We start from the raw sequence: 20,943 nt of genomic DNA, 5'->3' as shown, positions 1-20,943 counted from the left end.
ATGACTATTGTTGTTGTTTTGTTGTAGCTGGTTGATAGTTGTAATTTGCGTGAAGTCACCATTAGTGTGATTAGTGTTACCTCTGGTGAACTTGGAGCCTGTTATATTTAAAGCCATTATTTTCTACTCCGAAGTACTTTACAAAAGTGCAGATATATGTAAACGAAATAGTACTGAAGAGAATCCAATGTGCCATTTGGCTAACTGAGATTGCAGTCATCATTTCTCTTATACTGTATAAGACATGTTATAACTCAATTTAAATGAAAACAACGATACATGTAAATTGGTTTTTAAGTGGTTTATAGTCAGTTGAATCATTACTGCACCCCTTTCAAGGCCAACATTAATATTCATTCATTATTATAAAGTAAAGAAATAAAAAGATCAAGCAGCTTTTCATTAGAAACACTTTATTAATTTTGTTAACAGAAAACTGGGATTTAAAAGCTTTTATCCACTCATTTAGGCTGTCATTTTAACTTAAGATCAAAGCACCAAACACAGTGACACAAATCTGGCGGCTCTAAGAGTTTGCTATTACTGCACAATAATCCTATGACTGTTTTGCTAAACAATTACAAAATATAATTTGTGATTCACTGAAAATAGGAATGCAAGTATTACAAAGTATTTGAGTAATACAAGCATTTTTCATAACTTAAAAGGGATGAATTTGGATTGGAGATTTATGACTGAAAGATAGTAAGCGCTGATACGCAGATGGACATTGCGATCACAGGTAAACAATGCACAGTAAAGCAAACTTCTAAGGGCAACCCATCAATTCTCATTTATATATGTCAGCTACAGGAAGACAGCCAATATTTTTAACATTCCCTTCCAATATGCAACTCTATTAAAGTCAGAACTGATGTTCCTGAGACACTAGACAGAACCTTTGTGAATTTACATATTTATATTTGGACATAATCATTAATCTATGGAAACATGCCAAAGGACTGGAGTTGCCTTTTGGAATGCACATCTAACCTTGTACATATACCTGAGAAAATGCAACATCAGCAAGAATTATGAATTGTTTTTATATTAAATAGTTCAAAGTCAATTTCAAGAAAAGCTTAAGTTAATTTCCACTCCAACATGAGATGTCTGGATGGACAAAGGATTTAGAAAGAGACATCACAATAACAAGCCAAGCTTGCATTGATGTTTATTAAATGTTTACCTCTCGCTAGCACAATGCGAGAGGCGCATGAATTTCATAGCTGCATTTTCCTTGTTTAAAGTGCAGGAGAGCACCTTCCTGTTCTAAAGAGTTTTCAAACTGTCAGGATAATGAAATCATAAACAGTTGCAAAGATATCAAAACACAAATTGGCCATTAAAACAGGAAACATTAACAATGACTATTAATTTCTACCCAAAAAAAAAAGGACCCTCAGTGCTGGTAACAATGGATTCATTTACTGGTCAATATCCTATATCATCTATAGTTAGACAGAAATTACACAATGTTTTTATATCATTTTACAGCATAGTCTATTAAACAGCATTTTGACTATAAAGCTTAGATGAGGTTGACTTTGAGACAAAAACAAAACACAATGAAGAAAAAAGGATGCAAAATTTAAGGAACTGCACTCCCGCTGATGATGTTGCACGGCAATTACTATTTTGACAATGTTGTACTAGCCAGTGATAGACCGATATGCCAGGTAGGATATTTGGCCATTTTGGGCCAATTACCACAAGTAACAATTTCAAAATAGCCTCGTCAATGGATGATTTGTTTTCATAAATTTTCCAGTAAAGTGTTTTTTCACATAAGAAATTGTGTGTCCCATTTGTCATCAAATTGTTTTATCTATTCTCACGGAGCACTTTATAAGGAACACCTGTACACCTACTTATTCATGCGATTTACTGAATCGGCCAATCGTGCAGTGCAGTGCATAAAATCACGCAGATATGGTTCAGGAGCTTCAGTTAATGTTCACATCAACCATCAGAATGGGAAAAAAGTTGTGATCTCGATCGTGGTATGATTGTTGGTGCCATATGGTCTGTTTGAGTATTTCTATAACTGCAGATCTCCTGGGATTTTCACACACAACAGTCTCTAGAGCAGTGGTTCCCAACCCTGTTCCTGGAGGCCCCTCAACACTTAACATTTTGGATATCTCCCTTATCAAACACACCTGAGTAAACTCATTAGCTCGTTAGTGGAGACTCCACGACCTGAATTGGGTGCATCAGATAATGGATATGTACAAAATGTTATGGTGCCTCCAGGAACAGGGTTGGGATCCACTGCTCTAGAGTTTAGTCAGAATGGTTTCAAAAACAAGAAACATCCAGTGATCGGCATTTCTGTGGATGGAAATGCCTCGATGAGAGAGGTCAACGGAGAATGGCCAGACTGGTTCGAGCTGACAGAAAGGCTACAGTAACTCAGATAACCACTCTGTACAATTGTAATGAGTAGAATAGCATTTCAGAGTGAACACGAACCGAGGCAGATGGCCTTCAACAGCAGAAGACCATGTCAGACACTTTATAAGCACCACAGGTTTCCTAATAAAGTGCTCATTAAGTATCTGAATTACATCTTAACTATCAGTATCGGTCGACCACAGTACTAGCCCACTGACGGAACACTAGCCATCTCTACAATTAGTCACATCGGAACTTCACCTCACCACAAAACACAACAGGCTCTAACTATAAGTTACACAACACGCTGTAGGACAGGCTTTGATAGTGGATTGTAGGTTTTGGTATGGGAGATATTAGACATCCGTTTAAACAACAGCACCAATTTTAGTAAGACGAAGCTGTGATTATTAATTACATTGTGAAAACAGCACCGAGCCGTTTGGGCCCAGAAATGTAGGCAAATAGGCTTAGCACACATTTTCATCTTTGTAACAAATGAAAGTTTTAATATAATAGATAGTAAAAATAAAACGCCATTGGCACCTGTTTTCCATTTCATACAGGCTCAAACAGTCAAGATGTAGTAGCTCTAAGCATTCACTACTTGTCATACAGGTCAAGTTCAGATGCGAGCACCATTGAAGTAAATACTTCATTAAATTTTTATTTTATCACACTCTTATATCACCTCACTTATAAAGTTCTGCAAAGCATGGTGAACTTCCATGCTTATTTAAGTATGTTAGATTAAGACCAAAAGGTGTTTCTTCTATAAAATAATCAGCACTATCCAAACAAGCAATGACTGCTTTAAGCTGGGCGCCAAATTATACGATAACATAATAAATATTGGAAAAATAAATTCCGCAAGGCTTGAAATCATTCCCGTTTAAAAGCACCAAGAATCTTTATTAATAATTTTTTTTGTGTGTTGATGTTCTTAATATAAATAAGCACAGTCTAAAGTTGTACAGATTGTAGCACCATATTGTTTAGACTGAGTCAAGTTCATACACTTTGCACATGTTGTGCTCTGCTCCTATACAAAAGAGCAATCACCATCAAAAACAAATGACAGAAAATATAAATGATAAATAAACCAAATTATGTACAATTATACAGTCTGAAAGACACTACCATTCACAGTACAAAAAAAAAATTACACAAAGGAATAAAACAAAACGAAGATGAGTTAAAGTTGCCCAGTAGTTTTTTCTTTAGTTTTTTTTTTTTACCATATTTATTCTGAATTTTCCCAGTGTGTGTACATCTATTTATCAGTGTGTATGTGTGTTTGTGTAAATGTGTGCTGGTTTTCCAGGTTGCGGAAAGCACCATGAAATTAGTGGAAATCCAATGGAAACCTGCAAGAATGGTTCAGCACCACAATTCACCTGAATATGCCTGTACCGTGTAAGACACTTCACCCCGATTGAACAAAATATGTGCGTTGTATTAAAAAAAATTCAGCAGTAACATAAGGAAATGGAAGCTTGAGTATTAAGAGACCTAAACCAAACACCTAAAGTTACGGTAAATGTAGTGATTGATAAGATCCAGCAATTTAAGAGTAACTAACCTGATTAAATAGGTCCTAACAGATACATGTCCATCATATTCATGTATCCGGGTAAGGTGCGAATGTGTCCGTTTCGTATTTAATAAATTCTTGAAAGAGCTTTAATTGAATCATTTGATGAATAAAACTTGGAAAATGAAAGCCATTATATGGCATATGCGGTTACGTATGCCATTAACAGCTCCACAGGTAAGTAATCCAGTGTTAAATTAAAATTTTTTCCACTTTACAGCTTGAGCTCTGGGTTTCCTCCTTATTTCACCTCATAATACAAAGCATTCCTATGGAGAGCTGTTAAAGGGAGAGTTCACCCTAAAAATCGAGCAATTAATTTCATATGTGACTTCCTCATCATTACATCAAACTCCACTTTCTTTACCATAATGGCAACCCCCAAAACTCCAACATAAAACAACTCTTCTATATCTCAACATAAAACATTAAACACCAACAAGAATCCTGCACAACACAAACTACCACTTAATTTAAACATTTACTCTCCCTATCAAGTCCCATGCAAAGCATGCTGGAAAATGGAAATAGCCCGACTAGTTTCATCAATGCTACATTAACACCACTAAAAGGATTCATATAACTTCCATTTTACCAATTGAACTGGATAGAATGCATTGAAATAGAGTTGATAAAATGTTCGAAAATTGTGTGGCCCAAACATTTTAATTCTCTCATCATTTACTCACCCTCATGCCATCCCAGATGTGTATATCTTTCTTTCTTTACCAGAACACATTTGAAGACAAATATCTCAGCTCAGTAGGTCCTTAAAATGCAAGTGGATGGTGATCCGACCTTTAAATCTCCAGTAAGAACAAACAGTCAGCATAAACGTCATCAATACGACTCCACTGGTTAAATTAACATCGTCTTAAGCGAATCGATTGCTTTTGGTGTGAAAAAGATAAATATTTAAGTACTTTTTAACTATAAATCATCACTTCTGGTCAGCAGCACTGGTCAAAACGCGCGTGATGTAGTCGCACTGGCACATTCACGCGAGAACAGCACGTGCGACACACCTGGAAGAGCAGCACTGTTTAAAACGGAGTAGGAACACTGTTCAGAAGCTCAGTTGGTTTATCCGTTTGTTTACTCACAATGGGGAGCTTGTGTGCTCATCTTGGATGTCTCAAACGAGAGAAAAATGTGAGATTGTCCAAACATGCCAACGCGAATACGTCACACCACAGACTGTGTGAACTCTTGTGAATGCATATACTGCTGCTGGCCGGAAGTGATTATTTATAGTTAAAAAGTACTTAAATTTATATTTTTCCACACCAAAAGCAATCATTTCACTTTAGAAGACATTTATTTAACCAGCAGAGTCGTATGGATGATGTTTATGCTGACTGTTCTTACTGGAGATTTAAAGGTCGGATCACCATCCACTTGCATTTTAAGGACCTACTGAGCTGAGATATTTGTCTTCAAATGTGTTCTGGTAAAGACAGAAAGTCATACACATCTGGGATGGCACGAGGGTGAGTAAATGAGAGAATTAAAATGTTTGGGTGAACTATCTCTTTTAAGTTAAGAGTAGCTTTGTGTGACCATGCACTTTGTTTTGTATGGAAAAGAGCGGCCGAATATTCCTCAAAACATCTTGTGTGTTCAACTGAAGAAAGTAAACACAGAGGTGAGTAAAATAATGCAAAACTTCATTTTTGGGTGAACTACCCCTTTAAAATGCAGCAACTCTGAGATGGCAATTATTCTATTAAACTTATTGTTGAAAATGTGACCAATATCATGAAACGATGTCACCGCAATGAGACTTTCTAGTATTTTGTGACTCTGTAGCACAAGCTCAGGCTGCAAGTGAGATTTCCCTACAATTGGATCAGGCTCTAAGGGCCAGGCTTCACAGAGACCAACCGCTTAGGAGTTATGAATCATAAAAGCAACATTAATTTCCATTGACAGCAGCAAGAATATGAAGATTCACAAGTTGTTTTGATGTGACATAAATTACTTTTAAACATTTAAAACACTTCTTATTTGTTCCACTGTGAATCAACTGCAAATGTATTCTTAGTCCTGTATCTTCCCAAACAAATGACTTGATTAAGGCCATGTTAAACACAAATAATAAATCATGACAGTTAACTCACTAAAATGCAAGGAAGTTGCAAAATCTGTAAATCTAGGAGTATGCGAGTGTTTGTGTGTGTGTGTGTGTGTGTGTGTGTGTGTGTGTGTGTGTGTGTATCTTATAAGCTGAACCTGTGTTAGCAAATGTTTGAGCACCGTTGAGCGAGTCAAGCCCATTGGTCCACACCGGTCCATTGCATAGGTTACGTTGGGTTGAGGTAGATATCTTCAGTTACCTGAAACCAGTCGAGGGTAAAAATCCAGGAATTACACAATATGTAAATAGTTCATTCATATATAGAGACAGACCGATATTTGATTTGAGCAAAACTTTTAACCGATATTCTGACTTTTCTATTTAATATGTTGTTGGTTCATTAAAGGAATAGTTCACCCAAAAATAAAAATTTGCTCATAATTTACTCACCCTCATGCCATCCAAGATGTTTATGACTTACTTTCTTCATCAGAACAGGACTTCAGATTTTTAGGAAAGTATCACAGGTTTTTAGCTTCATCCAATGCAAGTGAACGAACACCAATTTTTGACGGCCCAAAAGGCACACTTAGCCAGCATCAAAGTAATCCACACAACTCCAGCTGATTAAGTAATGTCTTCTGAAGTTAATCGCTACATTTGTGTGAAAAACTAAATCGCTAGTTAAAACGCTTATTGACTTAAAAAAAATAGGTTGCTGTAAAGACTCAATGCCTCCCGTCGCTGTCGCTTAACATCACGTTGGTGCGTTCACGTGAGAATTCGCTCCGTTTACCACAGAGGAACGCACTTCACGCGTGCGTTAGGTCAATTCAAACAGCTACAGAGAGTTGGCGGAAGCATCGATTTAAATGTAAAAACATTTTAATCAGCCATTTGTTTTTCACACAAACGTATCGATTAACTTCAGAAGACATTACTCAATCGATCAGAGTCGTGAGGATTACTTTGATGCTGCGCAAATATGCTTTTTGGACCGTCAAATTTTGGTGTCCATTCACTTGCATTGGATGCAGCTAAAAATCTGGGATACTTTCCTAAACATCTTTAGTCCTGATCTGATGAAGAAAGTAAGTCTATACATCTTAAATGGCCTGAGGGTTAAATTTTCATTTTTGGGTGAACTATTCCTATAATATCACCAAATTCTTTGTTTGGAAATATTCTATTGTGTCATAATTGACTTCCTTTGACAATAATAATATTGTCATAATTATTATTATAAATTGTATTATTTAAAACAATTTTAAACCGATATTCACACTTCTCACACTTATTCTGTTATAGTTTTCTTAATATTGGGTCTATTGATAAATGCCAAAATCCATGTCATAACTGACGTCCTTTGATAATAAATTTATTATGAAAATATTAATAATGTCCATTGTTTTTAATGTTGTATTCAAATGATTATTTAACCACCGAGTCCAAAAGTAACAAAAACTAAAATCTAATGCATATTGGTTATTGGATCCTAAAACATTAAAATAATTACCAATATTAACAATTTTATACTTGATCTATTATTGGGTCCTTATCGGGTCAACCGATAAATGCCAAAATCTCAAACAAAATATATTTGTATTTATTTGTATTGTAAAAGTTATTTAGCCAGAGTCAAAACGTGGCAATTAAAAAGTAATTCAAAACTGGTTCTGCCAATCAGTTATTGGATCCTAAAACCATAAAAATTATATTATGAAAATATTCATAATGCGCATTATGTTATTATTGTCATTTTTGTATTATTATATAACGATCGAGTCCAAAATTAGAAATAAAATGTAAAACTGGTTTTGCATATCAGTTACTGGATCCTAAAACATTCAAATAATTTACTAATATTCACACTTCTATTCATAATTTGTTATTGGTTCCTTATTGGGTCTACTGATAAATGCCAAAATCTCTATATCGGTCAATCTCTAATGTTATAACATTTCCAAAGACATGAATAAAGTGGGTAATTCTAACAAAACTGTACAATCTAGGCATTTTATGAAACCAAAAGAACGCAAAATAAGCAGTCAAATATGCAGCTATTAAAAGAAAAAGCAGCAAAGCATGTTGCGTGTTACCATGCGAACACCACATACCTTGTTCAGATTGATAATAATACAGCAGGTAGAATGCAGTAGCTTCCCTGTATCCATCTAGTAACAGTCTCTTCCCATTTCAATACCCCCCACCCCTCCTCCCTCTTACACCTGGCCGTGTCCTATCTGGGGCGATTGCTGGGGAGCTGCGAGGCCGTGTAAGATGCCTGCAAACCCAGAGTCCTCCAGGAGCTCAAGGCCCTGCCCCCACCTGCCCCAGCACTGCTTGAGGGGTGAGGAGGTGGCTGATGTGCGGGATAATGTACTGTGAAGGGTCGCGAGGAAGCGACAGCGACAGCCAGAGACTGGGAGGAGGAGGCGATGGTGGAAGTGGGAAGGGAGGACTGTGTCCTCAAAGACTGGGAGGAGGATAGGGGAGGGGCGGAGTTAGAGACGGCATTGAGGGGAGGGGGCAGGGCAAGGGAGTGGTTGGGCGGGGAGGGGGCATGCAGGACTGTCTGTGTGCGGCTGTGCTGGGAGGGGCCCAAAGGCAAAAACGAGGCTCCTTGTTTGGAGCTTGTGTCCAGATGCCTCTGCTGCTGGGAACTGAGGGTCCCAGGGCCTGGAAGATTGGCCCCAGACTGCTGAGAGGAGACTGAAGGCACCAAATGGTGAAAAATCCCTGCAGACACAGCACAGAGAGGGGAGGAGCAGAAGACAGAGAGACAGAAAATGGAGGCTCAGCCAGGTTGTGCACAGCAGCAAGCCAGTCCAACAAACAAGCACATTTAAAGCAAAGAGGCATTCCACTGATGGACCTCGATCTTCATGGATTCTAAGGTGCTGGTACACAGTGAAATGCCTCAACAACCAAAAACAAGACCTGCAATCAAGACAAACACCCAGAGAAAATGCAAAGGCTGACCAAGGTCTGTAAAAGCTAAGGTGTACTGCATGCCATTCCGTCTTGTGCACGGTTGAGCACTCAGCCTTTCAAAGTACACTCTTTTGAATGCGAGCCCATACGGATACATTCAATGCATCGCATTGCAACTGCTTTGAGATTTTAGCACAATCAACAGCAGGGGCATGTGGATTATCCACGTCTAGAGAAACTGGGCAGCACACGGACATTCCATGAGTACTGTACTAATGTGCGCATCACATAATGGCACATGGAAAACCAAAGTAAACTTTGGCCTTAAAGGGATAGTTCACCCACAAATTAAATAATTTCTCTCATCATTTACTCGCCATCCCAGATGTGTCTGTCTTTATTTCTTCTGTAGAGCACAAATGAAGAATTTTTTAGAAGAATATTTTAGCTCTGTCGGTCCATACAAAATACTGAAGCTCCAAAATGGAGAAACCTTTGGTTGAACCTTTTTTACCATTAATCTACACTTTCTACTTTTGTTTTTGGCATTTCACATTCTTCGAGCATATAGCCACTTAATGGGCAGGGAGGAGAATTTATGGTAAGAAAGGATTTCTTTTCTTATCTGAGACCATCAATCTGTGCATCTTATCACATGGCTTGTTGAGCCATGGTAGCATTTGTTGTTACCGCGCATGTGGAGGCTTCACACCATACAACCCACCGAGAGTGAACCACATTATAGCGATCACGAGGAGGTTACCCCATGTGACTCTAACCTCCCTAGCAACTGGGCCAATTTGGTTGCTTAGGAGACCTGGCTGGAGTCACTCAGCACGGCCTGGGATTCGATCTAGCGAACTATAGGGGTGGAAGCCAGCGTCTTTACCACTGAGCTACCCTGGTTTTTAAATGTTATTAAAAGTATTTAAACATTATGGTATCATTTGTTGTACAGCATATTGTAAGCATTTATTTTATAACAGCCTGTTGCCATTTCCTCTGGGTGTGCAGCTTCAGCCTTCGCACAGTCAGCTTGTAAATCAACAGCATAGCAAGCAGTGTGGGAGAAGCAGGCAAGGTGGCAGTGCTAGGCATAGACTTACCTTTTTGTCAACCCCTAGCTCACTTTTTCAGACCATGAACTGAAATGCACTCAAAACAGATAAACACCCAGATGTAAACTCACCTCCTGCAGTGCCCCCTGCCAATCCTGCACTGGAAAAGCTGGCCAACGCTGAATGTCCGTTGACCAATCGCGGGGCTCCGCTGGTGGATGGTCCGGGGGCCTGAGCTCCAAATAAGGACTGCAGGACCGATGCCCCACCCAGGGGGAAATACTGTCCAACTGAGGCGGCAGTGGAAACTGTGGTGGCCCCGCCTACTTTTCCACTCAAGATGCCTCCACTGGCTGCAGCAGATATAAAGAGGTTCTGGCTGGCCAATCCGCTCACACATTTCAGGTCCCACTCACGCACTTTCTGTTTCTGTGGTGGTCGTTCCGACGTGTTTACCACAGAGCGACCACTGCCGTCTTGACTGAGAAAGAGGTTTGAGTTCCCATAAGGTTCACGTTCGCGTTCTCCTCTCCTCTGTTGTTTCTGATCTGAGTCAGAGTCTGTGCCCCCTCCACCACCACGGGAAGACCCCATACCGAAGGGCGAACCACACTGACGGAGGTCTGAAGGGGTAGGTTTGGTGTCAGATATGGGGGAGAAAGTGGATTTCCATTTGCTAGCACCGGAGGAAGAGGAGACTTCACTGCTTACGCTGCTGGCGCCTGATTTACACCCTTGTGAGCCTATTAATGAAAGATATGTGTAAATGTAATGTTCTATGGCAAATATAATCCACAACAGTACCAGAGCTCCCACACATCTCAACCAAGACATTTCCATGACCTTTCCCATTTGTGATTACTGGATAACGACTTTAAAAAATTTTTAAAATTTGCTGATTTGAGAATAGATTGGAACAGTTCCCTAAAAACGTATTTCCTCAAAAATCTTATATAACTAGGTGTGGGTAAAAAAAAAAACAACAAAAAAAAAAAAACGATTTTCCGACGCATTGCAATCTCCGTTTAAACATTCTCAATAACAGTTTTATAATCCCAAGATCACTCTTTCACTAGATGTGTAACCCTCCACTGCAATGAGAGGAAATCTCTCCCATTTGAAACCAAATTTCACACTATGCGAATAAAATTGATATATTTGGCAACTGGCTGGTAAATGTTTAGATTTTGCTCACCAGTAATTGTGTAGTATAGCGCTGAACTATTCAGCAGCGAGATCCTTTCATTGCATGTTGAGAAACTATTTCAAAATTACCATGGAAACCCGCCAGTATATTACACTCCTTTCATTTAAAAAAAAAATGCAGCTTACCCCTTTCCAAATCTCTGATTTGTCCATCTCGGTCTAAAGAAATGGTGGCAATTTTCCTTTCAATTCTGAAAGAGAAAACAAGTGACTTAAAAATGGAAGAATCAGGAATTTGAAGATCCACAATGTATAACAAAATTTGATTGATGAAATGCGATTGCCGGGAAAGAGCCTTTACCGGGCTGAATTGGAGGCGTCTGGGTCAAAATTGTTGACCTCTTCATCTGAACTGGGGGTAGAGGAATAGTGTCCTGAATTGTTGAGTTCCAGGGGGCGCTCTCTTTTAAGCACAGGAGGCTGATCCAGATCCGGCCCACACGGGCTGCGGCCTGACTGCTCTGGGGAAGAGATGGCTGAGATTTCCAAAGGCTGGTTAATATTGTTCACCTGGCAAAAGAAAGACATCAAGTACATTTTTATGAGGAAATATCCATCTATTCTTAACTATCGAGAATGGTAACGTTAAACCATCTCCCGTTGAAGTATTACACAATAAAAATGAATTATTTTTTTAATTTGAAGAAAATGCGAGAATGCATAACTTGCTACCAGAAAGCAAGTGTTTTTGTAGGTGGTTGCCAAGACATTGCTTTGCATTTGCAAAGCTATTCAGAGTGTTTTTTAGCATGTTGCTCTGCTGTCATTAAGGTGTAGTGGGTTATTGATCTAGGAGTTTTTTTACTGGCCCAAGTCAAAATAGCCCATTCCAAGTCTCTATAGCCACTTTTTCACTATTGGGCCAGGGCTATCATCTGGTCAGCCGGGGCCAATAGCCTCAGACCTCGAGCTGCAAGACCAAAACCAATCTGTGTTACCACCATCGAGTCAATTACCTCGCATCACCCTAGTGCCACTCTTACACACCCTGCCCATTTGACAAGCAAGAGGCAAGCTCAAGCTGAGGTACCAGACTCTGGAGACTAGCTAGCCCTCGAAATGAACACAAAATTATATGGTCAGTGTCCACACATTTAAAATGTACCATTGTGTGTTGGATACACAACTTGACAAGTTTGGTTACAATATACTTAATCACGTCTTCGTTTTGGCAGATGTCATCAATCTGACATTGCACATTTTCTTCAGCCAAAATATTCAGAAGAGCCCTGATTTCTTCTACTGACCAGTACTGACCATTCTCTATTCTTGGTTGATCTGCTGAGATAAGCTGGGGTAAGCTAGATATGAAAATTGGGAAATAAGCAAGATTGTGCTGAAACCTCTGACCTGGCTCAGCAAAACTCCGCCTTTGACACTGACCCTGCCTCAATCCCCAGTTGGCCTTGTTTGGCCCAAGGGTAGTTGGCGGGCCAAAGGCCATTGGGCGTTTGCCCTGAGGCATGAAAAAGCCCCCGAAGTGACAGTGGGAACGCAACTGGCCCTGGCATGCACTAGCCTCATTTGGCCCGATAGTGGAAACGCAGCTTACTGGGTTCCTCTTTCAATGCAAGTCTATAGGATTTTCTACAGGAAGTAATAGAAGTAACAGCATACTTATGATCAGGGGTTGTTGAAATCCCTAACACAAGTATAAGCAATCAGCACTAACAAGAAATCAACTCACCATAGAATTGATATTAAGCGGAGATCCAGAGGAATGGTTGGAGCAGCCCAGCCCAGGAAACGGCCTCCTCTTGGGGGAGATGCTGTTGGGCATGGCCCCTGAAGAGCTGCGCTTCCGCCTGCCTCGTTTGCGTCCCTCTTGCCCGTGTGAGCTTGGAGAGTGATGATGATGATGATGGTGATGATGATGATGATTATGCTTACTATGGTGATGTTGCCCCTGATGCAGTCTGGAACCTCCAGTGGAGGAGGAGGAGGAAGAGGAAGAAGAGGAGGAAGAGAAAAAGATGCGGCGTCGGGCCTCGCTGTCTAGGGCGTCTGTGTCAGATTCCAGGCCCTGCCGGTCGTGGCCGTCCTCGGGTGGGAGTCTTGATGGTGCATCAGCATACTGCAGCACGCCCCCGGTGCCCAGGGGAGGACTGAGGCCAGAGCCACGAGGCTGGAGGCCCATGATGGGAGTGCTGTGAGGGAGAGGGGAGGTGGTGTCGCAGTCTTGGTCCTCCAGCAGCAATGCAGAGTGAGAGCCATTCAACAACCCTGAGCTGGAGGAGTACCCTAAAAGGATGCAGGAGGAAGGAAGCAGTATTAAAAATGTAATTAGATTACTACTAGATAATACCATCATACATTTAAAAAACGTTTTATCAAACATTGGTTAATGAGATTTCTTTCTTTGGCACAAAGGCAGAAATAAACATTTGAATTCAGTAAAGTTCTATTAAATAAACAATGTTAGATTACACAAATAAATGTTTGTATACATTTCCAATGCATCCATGTGGGACTGGAACTTTGTAAAAATTTAATTGATTGCATGCAATCGAATTAAGTTGCAACTAAACATTCAAGTTCATTTTAATTAACTCAAAAAAAAATTTTGAGGATAATTTTTGGAAGCATGTGCACCAACCAATAGGCCTCAGCTTCAACAAACCAACCAGAGTTGAGCAAACTGCCTGGTGTGTTTGAGATTGTACCTGAGGTAGGTGTGAGAGGTGGTTTCCCATTGGTCAGTCCTGCTGATGGTTCACGATTTGACACTGGACTAGGAGTGTTCCTCTGCAATAAATATACAAGGCATGAATTATTGCAAGATTTGTTTCTGAAATCCGATTATACTTGGGACTGACGGTCCATACTTAAAAAATAAAATAATAAATCAGATTCTTGGATTTCAAGACAAAAAAAATGTGGTTTGTTAATAAAAAGAAAAAAAATTGATTTGAATGGAAAATGTTTAATCTGGAATGAATAAAAAAATAAAAAAAAAACTGAACAAAACTGGTTTGATGGGAAATGTATAAACTAAAATGAATATGTAAAATAAAATGCATACTAAAAATAATGACAACTAAATCAAATCTACCAATATAATAATATCCTATAATAACTTCATACAAGAGGTAGGCCGATATATCGCTTTTACCGATAAATCTGTGTCGATAGTTGCTTTTCAGAACTATTGTTTATTAGAAAAAGAATATATATATAATAAATCTCATCTGATGAAATACATATACAAAACTCATCATCTTGTGAATTTATAGGCTATGAATGCTACATTCTGTAAATACTTAAATATTGCAGCATTGTTACAGAGTCAAGTCTTTCATTTCAAAATAAGATTCCCCATTGCTTTTCGGGCATGTTTATAGTTAAAAGTCCTGCAATATGCACCAAATCTTCATTTCTCTGGCTATTATTGGAATTTTTGTTGCACAATAAACTGCTTTTATGATGTTATACATTTTTCTAGAAACTGATTTTTAAAAACTAAAATCGTCCGATTAATCGGTTATCTGCCTTTTTCCACCACCTTAGTTATCGGTCAACCCCTACTTTATACATCATCACTGATGTCCACACCAGCTCATACCAGTCTTTCTGCACGGTTAGGTAGCACCACACTGGCCAGTGGGATGCTGACAGGAAGTTTGCTGGGATGAACAGTGCTGAGGGGGATGCTGATTGGCAGACTGATTATAGTGTCACCAGGGGCAGCCTGACTCTTCTCCTTATCGGCCTGCAGGAATATAAGAGTAGTTTCATTTTCAGTGGATCTGCACACATATGGCCATATAAACACATATACACATTAGTTACCCTATCTGTGCTCTTGAGAGTGGTTGTCTGTTGAATATCATACGAGTTTGGTGAAGGGCAAGCCTGTTTTAATCCCAGAGTTGGTGATGATACCGCACCAATATCTCCCCTGAAAACACATGCAAGTGATCAGTGATCAAACAGCACAAAAACCAAAACTCACCCAGTCAACTTAACATGTTATTAGGGTTAGGCGATACTCAAAAAGCAGCGGTCAATGACGTCCATCTAGCATGTGTTAACATCAAAAAAATTAAATAACAGCACTTACAGATGGAAAAACGCATTGTGTCCACAGCCCCTAACGCCATATTTGCTCCTTAAGTTTAAATGAGAGATGCTTTTAAAAACATCTGTCTTGACGCTCTCATACTCACGAGTCACGAAACTTGACAGACGAAGAGCATTCAAATATTCACAATGTTGCTTACATTTTATTTAGTAAGCAACATCATTGTGAATATATCATAAATATTCAATATTTTGCCCAGCCTTTCATGTTATTTACATGCAATTAATAAAATATATACATATTTGTATAATCCATTTAATTCGTCTGCTAAATGAGTCTCAAACTTACCGGTGGATTTTCCCAAAGGCTCTAAACTGATTGGCAGCTGAATCTTGGTTGAGGTGTCTACGGAGGGCGATCTTGGCTGGTGAAAAGCGGGTGTAGTCAGGCAATGGTTGGCCTAGCTGCCTGGTTCTGGAGTCTGGGGTGGGCGGCACAATCTCGTAGTCTGGTGAAATAGGCAATCCTGCAGAGTGTGGGGCGTATTTAGGGGTGTCGGGACCAAGTGTGGGACGCAACTCTGGGCCAGGCAGGGCTTTTCGATAAGGGGAGACCTCACATGGGCTGTATGATGACTTGAGCTGCAACAGTTCTTGTTGTCTCTGGCTCTTCTCAAGCTCCACAATGCTGATCTAAAAAGAGACACCAGAGGGAGCCATTCACATAAATGCAGGTTGGACACAGAGCATGGTAAAAATATCTCAGCAGGGGCAAGAGTTCAATTTTTTGTAAACAAAATGGTTCTCACAACATTTTATGCATATAATAGTTTCACCAACAAGCTATTCCCAAACTTGCTGAATTAGAGTGATTACTGAAAATAATGTTTATTTTACTTGATTAATACATTTATAAATTTGACAGATTGTAATTTTACTGTTTGAAACACTGGTCAGGAGTCATTACACTGATGTACACACCACAAACGAACAACAGAGATTCCGCACCAATGATAAAATGTGGAGAAATTAACCGTAATTTTTTTGGTACAAAAACACAAATGGGATTGTGGTAAGCCACAATAATATGTCCCGTTGGAGTGAAGCATCAGCATTTACTCCACATTGCATTGCGCTTCTTTATAACCAGACAATTCGGATAAGTATCGTTACATTGGCAGTGCAAGCGCAAAAAGTAAAACAATAAGTTCTCTGCAAGCGCTTTCCATGTGGAGTTACAAGCGGCTCTAATGATGTAAATGCGGCTTCGTGATTGCATGCTTAATATTGTGCAGGATGAGAGTTTAATAGATTTAATGCCCTTTACAATGAATATGAAAACTACGGGGACTTGTTCTTTCAATTATTAAAACTCCTACTTACACTATGTTTAATGTTACTTGAATGTGCTATTTTAGTGCATTTCTATCTTTATACTCTGGAATGCTTTGTTTAGAAAACGTTAGTAAAACATTGTTACTTATTGTTTCCTTTTGTAAGAAGGAACTAAATGCATACACATACATATACATATACATATACATACACACACACACACACACACACACACAGTGCATCCGGAAAGTATTCACAGTGCTTCACTTTTTCCACATTTTGTTATGTTACAGCCTTAGTCCAAAATGGATTAAATTAATTATTTTCCTCAAAATTGTACAAACCCCATAATGACAATGTGAAAGAAGTTTGTTTGAAATCTATTATAAAAAATAAATAAATAAATAAATAAATAATAAAAAAAATAAAATAAAATAAAAAATAAAAATTAAAAAAAAAAATCACATGTACATAAGTATTCACAGCCTTTGCTCAATACTTTGTTGAAGCGTCTTTGGCACCAATTACAGCTTCAAGTCTTTTTTGGACATAATTTTGGGCAGTTTCTCCCATTCTTCTTTGCAGGACCTCTCATGCTCCATCAGGTTGGATGGGGAGAGTCGGTGCACAGCCATTTTCAGATCTCTCCAGAGATGATCAATCAGGTTCAAGTCTGGGCTCTGGCTGGGCCACACAAGGACATTCACAGAGTTGTCCGTAGCCACTCCTTTGTTATATTGGCTGTGTGCTTAGGGTCATTGTCCTGTTGGAAGATGAACCTTCACCCCAGTCTGAGGTCCAGAGCGCTCTGGAGCAGGTTTTCATCAAGGATGTCTCTGTACATTGCTGCATTCATCTTTCCCTCAATCCTGACTAGTCTCCCAGTTCCTGCCACTGAAAAGTATTCCCACAGCATGATGCTGCCACCACCATGCTTCACTGTAGGGATGTATTGGCGAGGTGATGAGCGGTGCCTGGTTTTCTCCAGACATGACACTTGCCATTCAGGCCAAAGAGTTCAATCTTCGTTTCATCAGACCAGAGAATTTTGTTTCTTGTGGTCCAAGAGTCCTTCAGGTGCCTTTTGGCAAACTCCAGGTGGGCTGTCATGTGCCCTTTACTGAGTAGTGGCTTCCGTCTGGCCACTCTACCATACAGGCCTGATTGGTGGAGTGCTGCAGAGATGGTTGTTCTTCAGGAAGTTTCTCCTCTCTTCACAGAGAAACGCTGGAGCTCTGTTAGAGTGACCATCGGGTTCTTGGTCACCTCCCTGACTAAGGCCCTTCTCCCCCGATCGCCGGGGGCCATCTCTAGGAAGAGTCCTGGTGGTTCCAAACTTATTCCATTTACGGATGATGGAGGAACTGTGCTCATTGGGACCTTCAATGCTGCAGACATTTTTCTGTAACCTTCCCCAGATCTGTGCCTAGACACAATCCTGTCTCGGAGGTCTACAGACAATTCCTTGGACTTCATGGCTCGGTTTGTGCTCCAACATGGACTTTTAACTGTGGAAGACAGGTGAGTGCCTTTCCAATCATGTCCAATCAACTGAATTTACCACAGGTGGACAACAATCAAGATGTAGAAACATCTCAAGGATGATCAGTGGAAACAGGATGTACCCGAGCACAATTTTGGGAGTCATGGCAAAGGCTGTGAATACTTATGTACATGTGTTTTTTATTTTTAATATATTTGCAAAGATTTCAAACAAACTTCTTTCACGTTGTCATTACGGGGTATTGTTTGTAGAATTTTGAGGAAAATAATGAATTTAATAAATTTTGGAATAAGGCTGTAACAAAAAAAATTGGCACTGTGAATACTTTCCGGATGCACTGTGCGCACACGAACACACACACACGGCCAAAAGTGTGGAATAATGTACTGATTTTGCGGTTTCAGAAGGATATTGTTACTTTAATTCACCAAAGTGGCATTCAACTGATCACAAAGTATATTCAGGACATTACTGATGTAAAGCCCCCATTTCCAGCAGCCATCACTCAAACACCTTATCCTTGAGTAATCATACAAAATTGCTAATTATAGATGCTACAAAATAAAGATGCTAATTTGGTACTAGAAAATCACTTGCCATTATATCAAGCACAGCTGAAAGCTATTTGGTTCATTAAATGAAGCTTAACATTGTCCTCGTATTTGTTTTTGATTTGCCACAGTATGCAATAGACTGACATGTCTTAAGGTCAATATTAGGTCAAAAATGGCAAAAAAATAAAAAGCTTTAAAAGTACCAAGTTCTTTCCAAGAAAGAAATTGGTACTTTTATTCACCAAAGTGGCATTCAACTGATCACAATGTATAGTCAGGACATTAATAACGTGAAAAATTACTATTACAATAAACTACTTCAAAGAGAAAAAAAATCCTCCACGTGCAGCAATGACAGCTTTGCAGATCCTTGGCATTCTACTGTTTTTGTTTTAAAAATGGCCATTTCTTTGCAATTCTTCACATAAAGCCTGCACCAGAATCTTCCCTTTACTGTTGTACATGAAACTGGCGTTGAGCGGGTAGAATTCAATGAAGCTGTCAGCGGAGGATATGTGAGGTCTCTATTCCTCAACTAGAGACTCTGATGTACTTATCCTTTTGTTTAGTTGTACATCTGGCCTTCCACATCTCTTTCTATCCTTGTTAGAGCCAGTTGTCCTTTGTCTTTGAAGACTGTAGTGTACACCTTTTTTATGAAATCTTCAGTTTTTTTGGGCAATTTCAAGCATTGTTAAGCCTTCATTCCTCAAAACAATGATTAACTGCAGAGTGTCTAGACATGACTGGTATTGCATACTGAAGCAACTCAAAAACAAACACAAAAGACAAATTTAACAAACCAAAATCTTTCAGCAGTGTTTTCTATTATGACAAGTGATTTTCTAGCAATTTAGCATGATTACTCAAGGATAAGGTGTTGGGAGTGATGGCTGCTGGAAATGGAGCCTGTCTAGATTTAATCAAAAACTACTTTTTTCAAATAGTGATGGTGCTGTTTTTTTAACATCACCAATGTCCTAACAATACTTTGTGATTAGTTGAATGCCACTTTTTTCATAACAGCAAAATCTGTACATTATTCCAAACTTTTGGCCACCAACGTACGTATACACACACACACACACATATATACACACAGTTGAAGTCAGAAGTTTACATACACTTAGGTTGAAGTCATTAAACTCATTTTTGAACCACTCCACAGATTTCATATTAGAAAAATATAGTTTTGACAAGTCATTTAGGACATCTACTTTTTTCATGACAAGTATTTTTTCCAAAATTTGTTTACAGACAGATTGTTTCACTTTTAATTAACTATCACAACTCCAGTGGGTCATAAGTTTACATACACAAAGTTACCTGTGCCTTTAATCAGCTTGGAAAATTCCAGAAAATGATGATATGCCTTCAGGCAATTAGCTTCTGATGGCTAATTGTAGGTGTACCTGTGCATGTATTTTAAGGCATACCTTCAATCACCATGCCTCTTTGCTAGACATCATGGGGAAATCAAAAGAAATCAGCCAAGAATAAAATATTCTTAAAAAATTGTGGACCTCCACAAGTCTGTTTAATCCTTTGGAGCAATTTCCAAATGCCTGAAGGCACCACATTCATCTGTACAAAAAATAGTACGCAAGTATAAAGACCATGGTACCACGCAGCCATCATACCACTCAGGAAGGAGATGCATTCGGTCACCAAGAGATTAGCATAGTTTGGTTTGAAAAGTGCAAATCAATCCCAGAACAGCAGCAATTTACCTTGTGAAGATGCTGGAGGAAACAGGTAGACAAGTATCTATATCCATAGTAAATCGAGTCCTATATCGACATATTCTGAAAGGCTGCTCAGCAAGGAAGAAGACACTGCTCTAAAATTATAATAAAGCCAGACTACACTTTGCAAGTGCACATGGTGACAAAGACCTTACTTTTTGGAGAAATGTCCTCTGGTCTGATGAAACAAAAATGTAATTGTTTGGCCATAATGATCATCGTCATGTTTGGAAGAAAAAGGGTGAGGCTAGCAAGCTGAAGACCTCCCATTCGTAAAGCATGGGGTGGCAGCATCATGTTGTGGGGGTGCAAGAGGGACTGGTGCACTTCACAAAATAGATGACATCATGAGAAAGGAAAATTATGTGAATAAATGACGCAACATCTCAAGACATCAGCCAAGAAGTTAAAGCTTGGTCACAAATGGGTCTTCCAAATGGACAATGAACCCAAGCACACCTCCAAATTTGTGGCAAAATGGCTTAAAGACAATGAAGTCAAGGTATTGGAGTGGCCATC

General features: G+C 39.3%; 1 protein-coding gene across 4 annotated transcripts in view; it reads right to left on the bottom strand.

The window, feature by feature from the left end:
* Nucleotides 1–5,441: 5,441 nt before the first annotated feature.
* The window catches only part of LOC127641468 (histone-lysine N-methyltransferase, H3 lysine-79 specific-like), a 39,555-nt gene continuing 24,053 nt past the window's right edge, over nt 5,442–20,943 (bottom strand). For 3 of the 4 annotated variants that reach the window (XM_052124494.1, XM_052124496.1, XM_052124495.1), the window contains 9 exons: nt 15,636–15,979; nt 15,056–15,164; nt 14,829–14,975; nt 13,930–14,011; nt 12,954–13,507; nt 11,568–11,776; nt 11,393–11,457; nt 10,192–10,803; nt 5,442–6,327 (listed from right to left, as the gene is read on the bottom strand). In XM_052124494.1, coding sequence (XP_051980454.1) covers nt 6,320–6,327; nt 10,192–10,803; nt 11,393–11,457; nt 11,568–11,776; nt 12,954–13,507; nt 13,930–14,011; nt 14,829–14,975; nt 15,056–15,164; nt 15,636–15,979 — 2,130 coding nt within the window. In that variant the 3' untranslated portion in view covers nt 5,442–6,319. Of the gene's footprint in view, nt 6,328–8,185; nt 8,808–10,191; nt 10,804–11,392; nt 11,458–11,567; nt 11,777–12,953; nt 13,508–13,929; nt 14,012–14,828; nt 14,976–15,055; nt 15,165–15,635; nt 15,980–20,943 lie in introns of all 4 variants that reach the window. The other variant, XM_052124497.1, reaches the window with a different exon arrangement.

This window comes from Xyrauchen texanus, chromosome 50, assembly GCF_025860055.1.
Source record: "Xyrauchen texanus isolate HMW12.3.18 chromosome 50, RBS_HiC_50CHRs, whole genome shotgun sequence".
NCBI classification, from domain to species: domain Eukaryota; kingdom Metazoa; phylum Chordata; class Actinopteri; order Cypriniformes; family Catostomidae; genus Xyrauchen; species Xyrauchen texanus.
Note: the sequence above shows the minus strand (reverse complement) of the source record. Positions and strands in the feature narration are given on the sequence as shown.